Source organism: Aricia agestis, chromosome 7, assembly GCF_905147365.1.
Source record: "Aricia agestis chromosome 7, ilAriAges1.1, whole genome shotgun sequence".
Lineage (NCBI taxonomy): Eukaryota > Metazoa > Arthropoda > Insecta > Lepidoptera > Lycaenidae > Aricia > Aricia agestis.
In genome coordinates this window covers 5,160,636-5,172,662 of record NC_056412.1, presented here as the reverse complement: position 1 = coordinate 5,172,662, position 12,027 = coordinate 5,160,636, and the positions used below count along the sequence as shown (strand labels likewise).

At 37.0% G+C, this 12,027-nt stretch overlaps 2 protein-coding genes across 3 annotated transcripts; one reads left to right on the top strand and one right to left on the bottom strand.

The window, feature by feature from the left end:
* Positions 1-264: 264 nt before the first annotated feature.
* LOC121729011 (exosome complex component RRP45) lies at positions 265-2,850 on the bottom strand. The gene is made up of 7 exons (XM_042117387.1): positions 2,680-2,850; positions 2,496-2,590; positions 2,200-2,422; positions 1,908-2,128; positions 1,482-1,727; positions 1,124-1,299; positions 265-628 (listed from the first exon to the last, which is right to left on the bottom strand). Exons 1-7 carry the CDS (start codon positions 2,743-2,745, stop codon positions 534-536), a joined length of 1,122 nt encoding a protein of 373 aa, XP_041973321.1. The 5' UTR covers positions 2,746-2,850; the 3' UTR covers positions 265-533.
* A 3,993-nt stretch (positions 2,851-6,843) lies between these two features.
* On the top strand, positions 6,844-11,587 carry LOC121729007 (ionotropic receptor 93a). Of its 2 annotated transcripts, none has more exons than XM_042117377.1 (8): positions 6,844-6,989; positions 7,060-7,145; positions 7,436-7,624; positions 7,911-8,244; positions 9,604-9,797; positions 10,216-10,508; positions 10,809-10,992; positions 11,212-11,587. In XM_042117377.1, the coding sequence occupies exons 1-8, from the start codon at positions 6,911-6,913 to the stop codon at positions 11,479-11,481; spliced, it is 1,629 nt and encodes a 542-aa protein (XP_041973311.1). In that variant the 5' UTR covers positions 6,844-6,910; the 3' UTR covers positions 11,482-11,587. The 2 variants fall into 2 exon arrangements, with proteins under 2 accessions (XP_041973311.1, XP_041973312.1); XM_042117378.1 differs by having other exon boundaries at positions 10,809-10,996; positions 11,216-11,586.
* The last annotated feature ends 440 nt before the right edge of the window (positions 11,588-12,027 follow it).

The following is a 12,027-nucleotide window of genomic DNA, read 5'->3' as shown; positions in this document are numbered from 1 at the left end:
GGTATAATGGTCACAGCTCACATATCAACTCGGAAAGGGATCGTCACCGTATCGCCTTCACCTCGCCGTCAACCTAACGTATGCAATATGCACGTATTAATTAACAAAGTATCGCCTGTACGTCAACTCGGCTACGGCTAGTTTAAGGCTCGCCTACCGTTGTCTCCTTCCGAGGCGAGGCGATTACGTTACGGTTCCTCTTAGTGTGCGTTGCAGGTGGGAGTTTCATACAAACAATATTGAACGGCTTGAGGCGATACAGTGCCGATCCCTTTCCGAGTTGATATGTGTGCTGTACCCTTAAGCCAAACCTTAAGACTTGTTTTGCATCAAATAAGTTTAGTGATATTTCATATATTAATTAAAAGAACATTTACATAGGAATCATTATTTATTACAATGTAGAAGATTTTTATTATGTATATAATCCAAGTATATAACATGTTATATTTGTTATGTCACAAGGGTTATGCAATGATAAAATAAAAACTGTTTCCAAACACTATACCAGTACTTTCAATGACAACGAAAATCTATTTTTCTTCTTCTGACTCTGATGAAATTTCAATCCAAGATGTTGTTCCAGTGTTAGATTTGAGCTCAGCAGTGTGAGGCAGTGACGGAATAACTGGAAAAGAATGTGTTATGAATTTCAACTCATTAATTCTGTTCCTTGATGGAAACTACTACTAAAATTATTTTGTCCTTATGCAGTCTCTGGATAAGCACATAAAAAATGGGTAAAGACTAGAGTAAAAATTCAAAAGTGTTGGTTTTAACAGATAACTTTCCGATTTTATTGATTTTGGAGGTAACCCTTCTATTAAACCGCTGAAACGATTTTGATAATGTTTGGTACAAAAGTTATTTGGATAACGCGAAGCGACGTTTTCACGTGTTAAACAAAGCGAGAAATATTTAGTAATATCACGGTAATGTGTAACACGTAGGAGGACCGGGGCAACTTGACTGCAGACTACTCTCATGACTAGTCATATTACAAAATACATATTTTACATGAAATTTACATAAAAATTACACACTCATGTTGCATTAAAAATTATATACTCCTACCACTCGCCTTTGTGCCGATGGCATAAGTGCAGTGAGTGTAAATAATTACCATCATATTTGCTGGGTTCTGGTTCCACATCATCTTCGTCCATTTTAACATCATTATCAGCAACTGCATCATCAACATGGTAATTTTTAAGGCAGATACTCAAATCTTTTCTATTTAGTGACTGAATATGACTGTCCGTGATTATGTCACTGAAATTTATCTTGACACGTTTCTGTCTGAAATAAATTTAAAAAAATCATAAAAATACAGTAATTGCATGATGGCGAATTTTTGTTACAAAAGTTTTTGTTTTTGTTCATTTAATTTTGCGACTAGCCCTGGTAACCATAACCAAACTAAAAGTATTTCTAAGTTAAGTCGCCAATAAGTAGAGATATGGTATATTTTATTAACATACCTTTTGTTGTCATCATCTATGATTACTCTCTTAACTAGTTCTACCACTGTTTTACTTCTTTCTGCGGCATTTTGTACAGCTTTGTGGACAATCTTGGAGTTGTATACAGCAGCGCCAGTAAGGTCTAGAAGACATATTTCTCTGTACTGATTCATGCCAACAACCAAAACACCACCGCTATTACTCTCATCTGTGCTGGAGATGCACACAGACTCTTCAATGAAATTCGGATCTGATATAAGCATACTGCAAGTAAATATAATAGGTATTATTATGGTGGAAAAGGAATCCTGTACAAGAAATACATATTAGTGATGTTAAAAATTACACAATATAATGATAAAACAAGGGCCTAAAATAAGAAATATGTTTTGCCTGAAATCAGTAATTTTGGTAAGGATGAACAGATGAATTTGTAATACTTACTCATTATTAAAAATTGCAAAACTGACACATACAGGATAATGGTATAATACAGTTGGTATTGGATCTCTTTCGGCTAATGTGTGGATGGTTACATTTTCACCACTACGGGTTACATCAGGTCTCTTGAAATGTGCTAATGATGCCAATGTAGCAATGCTGGCACACTCCACAAGGTTTCCATCATGATTTAAAACTTTTACATCTACCCTAAGTGACCATACCTAAAAGGAAAGGTTTATGTAAATATCAAAAATCTGTGCTTTTTTGTTTAGGCCTTGATGGCAATATTTACCTTCTCTTCTACAACAATACACAATGCTTCTAAATCTATACATTTTGAATCCTTGAAACATTTTTCTAATAATCTGTTTAAATACACAGTTAAATCTGTTTGTCTGTTAGCCTCAAACTGCGGAGCTGCCATCGGGCTTATTTCCACATTCAAGTAAAGAATACCCTCATTAGGTCTTATTTGCTTTGGTTGAACTACTTCACATGTTACTTGGGCGAGAACTCTGAAAATTTTAAATCACCTGTAAAAATGTATCCTCCTATCTACTAAAGAATTTTAAATAAAAGTAACCATACTTTGTTTCACCTAATGTAGTTATACAACTTCCAAAGTCAGATCCAAACGAGATCTCCAAATTGCGGCTGTCATTGAAGTTTCTACCATCTAAACGCTATAATAAAAAATTTACAAAATAAAACATTGCTCGAAGCAAGCAGCAGAATTATAGAAACATTATGTGTTGTTCAGTCGTAAACTTACATGTCCTTGTGAAATTATTTTCTGAATAAAACTTTTTTCACAATTTGATAAAATAATATCCCTCATTTTCAAGGATCTATAAAGCACGCTTGACTTTATATGTTATGTTTTTATTCACGAAACATTAGAATTTACTGTTACAGTATAGGTTATGTTTTCAGTTCTTTGCTAATTGCTTATTGCTGTGTTTGTTGTCAAAGTCAAAACTCAAAATGTCAATTCCAAAATTCAATTGTGTCAATGTCACGATTTAATATTTTTGTTCTTAAGGGCTCGGCTTTTTAACCATGGCCAAAATATGGCAGGAAAAAAGTCGGTAAAGTCAACGAGTCAAGTCAGTTGTTAGTAATTATCCTATAATCTGTCGATTAAAATCTGCCGTCATCTTGATATCTGTCATACCGCCCGGCGGCACCGCGACAAACGCGGGTTTCGAGCCGTTAGGTTTAACTAAAACTTGATTTTCTACGATTCTAATAACATTTATGTATTGCTACAATTACTATTATAATTAGAATAAGCTATTTTTCACATTTTCTTTCAACATGTTTGTCAGAGCAACGATTTGAATCTAATATAAGAATTTTAATCTAGGGTACCTAGAATTTATCTAGATTTCCTTACTTGAAAATATAAAATAAAAGAAGTTTTATTACTTCATCTTTGCACATATATACATGAAATAAAAAGTAAAAGGGCGGCAAATGACAGACTAGAGGTTAAGTGGTAGACTCTTTACTAAAACTTTCGATAGAGTTTTGGAGGCAACACAAAATGGCACGTTTCTTGAAGTTGTATTACTTGCCCACATTTGTGCACGACATCGAATATATTTTAATGGCTATTATTCTACCAAGATTACACATAAAAACCGAAATAACACAATTTTAGGAAAATAATACAAAAAACACAATGTAACTCTTTCGTAATACAGTCTGTCAAAAAAGTCTTGAAATTAAAAGGTGGCAACATCGTAGTGTCATCCCTTTTTTCATAGATTGATTTGAAAGGGATGACACTACGATGTTGCCACCTTTTAATTTCAAGACTTTTTTGACAGACTGTATATATAAATCTATCTGACTACGACGAACAACGGATGAAATCCAACTGATGACGGATGAGATCGCACATTAAAATGTCGGTAGGAAAACTTTAAAAATTTGTTCAAACTGAAGGAAAAAGTACTTAAGGATGTATATAACATTTAAAAATTTAAAGATTCTGACCTAAATTGGAAAATATATACAGTAGAATAAAACATCCTGCATCGATTGATACCAAAAAATCAATTATTAATACCTACCGACAAGTTACGTGAAATAATTCATTTTAAAATTTCCATTTATCATACGTAATGTTTGCCGGAACCGGAAGTGTGACAATTTTTGAGAATTTGTTAGAATTGGGAACTTTGTAACAAAGATAAACGGCTAAAAAACTGTTTATCAATTTCTTTGTACGATTAGCGTTTTTGTAAGCCCAAATAAAAGTGATATTTATTTTTATTATAATATTATTATGATACACATTACCATATTTTTAATACACATTCATGACCCAGGAACTTTGAAAACTTTTAGTTCCATTGGCGGGATTCGAACCCGCGACCCCCGGCATGAGCGTTGCCAACACGCCCAACCACTGAGCCACGGAGGTTGTCAAATGCAGATACGCGTCGCGTTGCGGTCTGAATTGACCCTTATAATAAACACGCTTCGCCTTAATATTTAACCTGCATGGCTCTACGTGCTTTATTTATCTACCAATTAGGTACCTACCTATACTTATTTACAATTTACATAATCCACAATGTAACCTTTACCTCAATAAAAATAATGATGCGTTAGTTTTGTGTGGACCTGACTTCGGTGATTTCAGTTTTCATTCTTTTTACTTAAAGTTCAAAGTCAAAGTCCATATAGTTTTGTCGGTTTTCTGTGAGACCGTAGTAAGTACCTAGATTGCTTGTTACTATGCTAATATAGCGTTCGATCGCAAAGAAAATAAAACCTGTAATAATATCGACGAATGAACGAGCTACTTGATTATGATTTAAGTAGTGCATTTAATGCTGTAAATCACGACGTGTTGATAAGTATGCTAAGGGGTTATCATTTTTTTCACCTCAAGTTATTTAGCTATTTCGTAGTTACCTTATGGGGCGTCGACAAAGAGTAAATATAGCTAATGCTTCTTCCGATTGGTCTATGATAATTATTGGTGTTCCTCAGGGTGGTGTGCTGTCTCCACTGCTTTTTTCTCTTTTCATAAACAGCATCACACAATCGTTAACCTCATCTTTTCACCTCTACGCAGACGACTTCCAAATTTATTGCCAATCATCCCCACATGACATACATGCCGCTATTCACAAAGTTAACGGTGACCTTAACCTAATTTGCAACTTTAGTAAGCGCCATGGTCTCTTTATTAGCCTAGCTAAGACGCAGTTAATACTTATATCTAGGGTCGACTTTGATTGCTTACCTCCGGTGGTCATGAACGGCGTTGGTTCCCTTTACCAAATCAGTTAAAAATTTGAGAGTAGGTACCTATACCTTGACGAAACTTTATCATGGACACAACACCTTAAAGAGATCAGTAGGAAAATATACGCAACCTTGCACTCTCTAGCTCGGCTACGTCACCTACTTCCAATTCCCACAAAAATTAAGATCGCTGAATCACTATTTCTACCTACGCTTGACTATGCAGACGCGTGTTATGTGAATCTCACAGAGGCTGCTAAATAAACTCGAGCGATTGCAGAATCTAGCTATTCGATTTCTCTTCGGCCTTCGCAAATACGACCACATCTTCGAATATCGTGCAAAGCTGAAATGGTTGCCTATTCGCCTTCGACGGGAAGCTCGCGTTCTTTCCCTCGCATATTTCACTATACACGATTCGTATTTACTTATGTACTTAAAAAATAATTTTCTATTTCGACAAGCAGATATTATGGATTTACGATCAGTGTCTAATTTGCTCCTGGAAATGCCTGTACATTACTCCTATGGCTCTTCCTTTACCGTTACTGGAGTAAAACTTTGGAACGCTTTACCAAGAGACATAAAAATGACCAAAACGCTAATTCGGTTTGGTCAAGCAACCTCTTTTCTTCCTTCATCCTTGCTATTGCTTATAATGATTTTAATAATGATAACAATAATTGCACAACTTGAATTAATTCTTTCTTTTATCGCTAACAATAATTATTATAATTCGGCTATTTATAACGTCACATAAATATTGAAATATAAATTAATGTTCCATCCTTGTGAAATAATAATATTGTTATTTGTATGTAAGTATGTACAATATTAAAGTGTATGTGTGTATTGTATGTATGTATTTTAGACTACGTAGATACGTATGTATCTGTGTATTTATTATAATAATATTATGTATTATGAATTTGTTTGTTAAGCAATATATATATTATATTTACTTATTAATTTTTTTCCTGTATAATATGGCACATTCACCTTGTCGTTTCCTGTACCTACCCGTGATCGCCTGGAAGAAATTACTAATTATTAGTAATATAAGGGCGCCATTGTGCTATAGGTACTTGTGTTTTGTAAAATATGTTTTTGATTTTTTAATTGTAAATAATGTGTGCACAATAAAGAATATTTAGCATGAGAAATGTGTTAAAAATAGTACTACTTAAATATGAAAGGTGATGAGATGTAGTTTGCACTGCAGAGAAATGATAGGTAGAGCTGACCCCCCCGGATCATGTTGACGTCCCTACTAAGTATATTATCTAGTAATTACTTTTATCGATAAAAATTAATAATTAAGGAAACGAATTTTTGCCATTTGTTTGCAATACAATATTTTTACAACTAAAAATTATTAATTTTTCATTCTTGATAAACACCTAGCTTATGAAAAATCTGATTTGCCCCTCCCTGGCCCAGAACCTGTGTACGCCCATGCATAGATGTAAGTACTATAATTTCCTGAAAAAACAGTTCACAAAATATGACATGAGCAAGAATCCCCTTTTCGGGTCACAGCGGCTTCCATTCTACAAATGCAAACTACGGAACACCTTTGCATGTCTACTTTATTCCATCGCCCATCAATCATTATACATAACGTGATGGGGCAGTGTTGTCGCAGGCATTCGCGCGCCTTTATGTGGGGTGACATAATGGACACGCTGTCACCAGTCACCACTCGCCACCACTCGCCACCACATCGGTGAAGGGAGGCGATGGCTGGCATGGAACTAATATTTTCAACAGTCTGCAATGCCACTTTTTGCGAGAGCGTATACGATAACCCAGTTACTGGTTGTTAATTTATTCAATTCGTATTTTGTGATTTTTTCGCATAAAATTGATTCTTAATTTACGATTTTAGATACGCATCTAACTGCACGGCAAAATGAGTTGTTGTATTTGAAGAACGAAGTAAACGGTAAACATCTGGTGATTGGAACCTTTAATGTGAGTTTATAGTTTGGTTTAGTAAAGTTGTGTAATATTTTTGGTTTTAATACCTAACTATCTATACTTAATTAAAATATTTTTTATAACGGCGATCTTTTGCGCGTATTTTGATCGATACTGCCGAGACCGGCAAACGATGCTTTGCTAAAATTGCTATCTACTTTGTATGAATGCTTGGGAGCCTCAAAAAAACATCTTCTGACCGAGCTAGGAGTTCTAATTTTAGATAGGTACTCTCTTTGAGGCGCAATTTGGTCGGTTTATGAACTAAAAAATTTTGAATTTAGAACTATCCTTGGAGTTGGGTCGAGAAGAACGAAAATGGCACCTTGATTGGTAATGGCGTGGCGTTTGCTCTTGTCGAAATTCTGCAAGAAAAGTTCAACTTTACATACGACGTCGTGGTTCCTGAGAAAAACATGGAGTTGGGCGGGCGGAAATACGGGGAGTCCCTGGCTGATCTAGTCATAAATGGCGTAAGTTGTTTGGATTAACCGCAGAATAACTGACGCTGTAGCCTCTATATACTTACCTATAATTACTCTAGGACTGCACACGGCACCGCAAGTCTCAAGTATTTCAATGTGTAAACTTCTGTTTTAACTTCGACACGTTGAATTCACCTGATGCTTACCTTATACTACTTCTTATATGAAATAGCTCAAGCATCAGAAATAGCTACGTTTTTACTAAAAGAACATGAACATGAACGTAAGTGGCCCATTCTTTAACGTTAGGATTCAAAAACTCTACTGTCTGTAGAAAGTCGACATGGGCGCCGCGTTCCTGCCGATACTCGTGAAATTCAAGAAGTCATTGCAGTACTCGTTTCCGCTGGGCGAGGGGCTGTGGTCGATGATGCTGAAGCGGCCCAAGGAGTCGGCGGCGGGGTCCGGTCTCTTGGCACCTTTCGACACCTACGTTTGGTGCTTCATACTGGCCGCGGTGTTGCTGTACGGGCCTTGTATAACCCTCCTCACACGACTGCGATCTTATCTCATAAGGGACTACGAGAAGCCTATACCGTTGACGCCCAGCGCTTGGTTCGTTTACGGGGCGTTCATCAAACAGGGAACGACTTTGGCGCCGGACGCGAGTAAGTTACAATCAAATTAGAGACAACTTATAGCACACTGCACAGAATATTATATTACTTAGTAGTACCAACTTATAGTAATAATAATAATAATAGTTCCCACAACGGTTTCGGTGACAGTGGCCGGTTTCATTAAAAGCAGGCCAGCTACGCAGGGGTAATTTTTATAGTGCCCAAGTGTGTGTGCAGTACACTAGAGTACTCTCTATTAGAAGACCGATACGACCGACGAGAGATCAGGCGCAGTACCGACCTTTTACATGCCCATCCGACGCATGGATCATCTTACTTGTCAGACAATCAGGTGATCTGCCTGCATTGTTCTAACCAAACTTGAAAATAACATGTTTCCAACGCGGGAATCGAACCCACGACCTCCGAGTCAAGAGCCGCACTCTATACCACTAGACCACGGAGGCGTATACAACTTATTATAGTAGACTAGATGACGCCCGCAATTCCGTTGCGCCAAAATTCGTTTATCGTGTGTGAACCGTACACTTTCCGGAATAAAAAGTATCCTTTAAGTATAGGCTATATTATGCCCTTTATGTATTTTTCCCGGCCGGGCCTCAAAGTATCTCCATACTAACAGCAAAATAGGTTCAGCGGTTTGGGCGTGAAGAGGTAACAGACAGACAGACACACTTTCGCATTTATAATATTGCCGGTATATTATAGTGTTTACGGTTATGTATGTTTCCTGTTGTACGATGGTATCACTAATGGTATCTACATTTATCATGTATGTCAGTCCCACCTACTGTAATAATGAACCGAATGGGACCGAAAAGCAATCACGTAAAACATGGTATATTTTATGGACACGGTTTTTTATCATTCGATTACATGGTTTTTACATTCCCACTGCCATTAAACAAATGCGTATCTAGCTAAATGTTCGTAAAGATAAATGAATTGATTTATTGTTAACCTTTGACGCAAAACTGCCAATCGATCAGAGAGCCTAACAGTGACGGATTAGGACTACTTGATGCCCTAAGCAATCCATGACTGTGTACCCCTCCCCCCCGATCCGTATGTCAACTAGAATCTGTCTTTAAGCTTTTACCACCTAAAAACATTAGTTATTTTTTAGAAACTTTTTTGGTGAGAAGAGAAGTGAGAGTGGTGAGACGTGATACCCCAAGGACGGATGTTTTTTGTCCTTCTGGTGCCCCTCTCAGACGTAATGCCCTAGGCAATTGCTTAATTTGATTAAGAGTTAATCCGTCACTGGAGCCTAAGGATATTCAATACAGAACCTGATCCAAAATCTGAATTCTCATACGTCAAGATCATCTTATAGTTTACCTATACCTTATCATCATCTGTATAAAAAAAGCTTAAATTTTTCAGACACCACTCGAGTTCTCTTTGCTACATGGTGGTTGTTTGTTATACTTCTGTCCGCCTTCTACACGGCCAACTTGACTGCTTTCCTCACATTGTCCAAGTTCACGCTGGACATTGAGTATCCTGAGGATCTGTTGAAGAAGAACTACCGATGGGTGGCGCCCGAGGGTGGAGCTGTAGAGTTCGCAGTGAGAAATGTAAGAATGGGTCACGAACGGGTATACCATTTTTAGCCTACTTCAAAAAAGGATGTTTTTCGACCTGTACTGTACTTAAGTAATATTTCCAGAACTGCCTAGTTTCCGTATAATATGTCTGTCTACATATCAGCGTCTGAACAACCAATAGTGTGTGTATGTATGTTTTTATGGTTGTGTTCGCATATCTTCGGAACTACAAGTCTGAATTAAGTTATTCTTTTTTGTTGTACTATGTATTCAATTTAGGGATAGTGCAAGTTTTATCAAAATCGGTTCAGTAGTTTTTAAGATGGGAATTTCAATCTGTTCTCTTCTAGTCGGTCATAACTTGTTCGTTTACTTTTATCCAATTGCTCTAAAATATCAATTCGACACTGTATTTGCTTGTTCAATAAAAGATGCTTTAATATTTTAGCCGAACGACGACATATACTATTTGAACAAAATGGTTGTGAACGGCCGCGGACAATTCCGCTCGGTGAGCTCGGACGAGGACTTTCTGCCGTACGTTACCAGCGGGATGGTTCTGATCAAGGAGCAGATTTCCGTCGACGGTCTAATGTATAGGAACTATCTAAAAAAAGCTAAGGAGGGCATAGAAGAGTCGGAGAGATGTACGTTCGTTGTCGCACCGAATTTTTTTATGAAAAGGAGCAGGGCGTTCGTATACCCGAAGAATTCTACGATGTACAAGCTTTTCGATACAGTGTAAGTTTACACACTCTACTATCGTGGGATAACATGCTTTAAGTAAGCGAGCAGACTGATACGTTTTAACATTTAGTTTAGTTCCACTCAATCAAACTAAAAAAATAAGTCTAGTTTAATAGAGTGGGAGCGCCTGCCGCATCACAGTGCAGCGTTGCTTATAGAAAATAATCTCTCAGGTTTTTAAAACCTTTGACGATTTAGTTAATATAAAATATACTCCACATTACTGAAATACAGTCTTTTATTTATCTTCAACAGTAAATTCCACTACAACTGTTTAATAAAAACTATTTTCAGGCTCGTAAGCTTGGTACAGTCGGGCATAATTGAATTTCTGGAGGACAAAGACTTGCCCAGCACGAAGATATGTCCGCTGGATCTTCAGTCGAAAGACCGGCAGTTGAGGAACACAGATCTGCTGATGACTTACTACGTAATGTTTGCGGGTTTAGCTGCAGCTGTTGCGATTTTCTTCGGTGAAGTAAGTAAAAATAAGTGAATTAAAAATACTTTTCGCGCTGAAATATTTATCTGAATTAAAAAAAAATTACGGTCTCTAACGTTACTACTAGGTAGGGATTTAACATCAATTAGCTCTCTATTTTCTATCTTAAAATTATGACTCATCAGTCATCAGTCATGTCAGAGACTAAATCTGGTATGTTCATGAAAAAAGCTTGAAATAATATGTTATTTTTAGGTCGTTTTTAAGAGATACTTCCAAGTCAAAGTGACTAACAAGAAATCACTTATGGAAAAGAGAACAAGGAAAGCAAATAAAATGAAGAAGAGTGATTCTAGTCGCCCACCACCTTACGAATCTTTGTTCGGAAAACGATCCAAGGTCCGATTCACTGATGATTCTGAGAAGAGAATAATAAATGGCCGACAGTATTGGGTCACGAAAAATGAGTACGGGGACACAAAATTAATTCCTGTGGGTACACCGTCTGCTTACCTTTACCGATGAGAGGAATTGGGAGTTGGTAGACCTTTTGGTTCCGATTCTCGTACCTCAAACATTTTCGATCTCAGGCTGACTCGCTCGCGGCTCGTAATTACGAAGCGTCGAGGTACAAGAATCGGGCCCCAGCTAAAACAAATTAGATGAGATGTGACTTCAAATCAAAATGACGTTTTTAGTCCTTTTTCGCAAATTCTATGCTTATCCTTTATATACTTTTGGCGCGCAAACAGAAAAAAAGGTACCTAGTTAATATGTATTAATCTTGGTACTAATAGTCATGTATACCTCGTTCTTTTTTTAAAATGGCTCCCTTGGAACTTGCGAGTCACCACGGTCAGAAACTTTAGTAGGTACCTGTAAAGTGTAAAGGTTGAGCGACAGCTGTAACGGGCCCCCAAACGATTAATTTTATTGTGCAATATAACGTATTGTGCAATATTATTGACGCTCTAGGGTTAATAATTAATATTGAACGCGACCGCCTTTCAATCTTATTAATAATCTTCTGAGGGGGGGCCTGGTGACAACTTAACACAAGGCAACCTAGTT

Excerpts from the sequence above, each read along its gene's own strand:
- LOC121729007 (XM_042117377.1), top strand. The coding sequence starts at position 6,911 with ATGGCTGGCATGGAACTAATATTTTCAACAGTCTGCAATGCCACTTTT. Across the intron at positions 7,146-7,435 it reads TGGTGATTGGAACCTTTAAT|AACTATCCTTGGAGTTGGGT; the intron begins GTGAGTTTATAG and ends TTTTGAATTTAG. Across the intron at positions 9,798-10,215 it reads TAGAGTTCGCAGTGAGAAAT|CCGAACGACGACATATACTA; the intron begins GTAAGAATGGGT and ends TTAATATTTTAG.
- LOC121729011 (XM_042117387.1), bottom strand. The coding sequence starts at position 2,745 with ATGAGGGATATTATTTTATCAAATTGTGAAAAAAGTTTTATTCAGAAA. Across the intron at positions 2,423-2,495 it reads ACTACATTAGGTGAAACAAA|AGTTCTCGCCCAAGTAACAT; the intron begins GTATGGTTACTT and ends TAAAATTTTCAG. Across the intron at positions 1,728-1,907 it reads TTTGCAATTTTTAATAATGA|TATGCTTATATCAGATCCGA; the intron begins GTAAGTATTACA and ends ATTTACTTGCAG.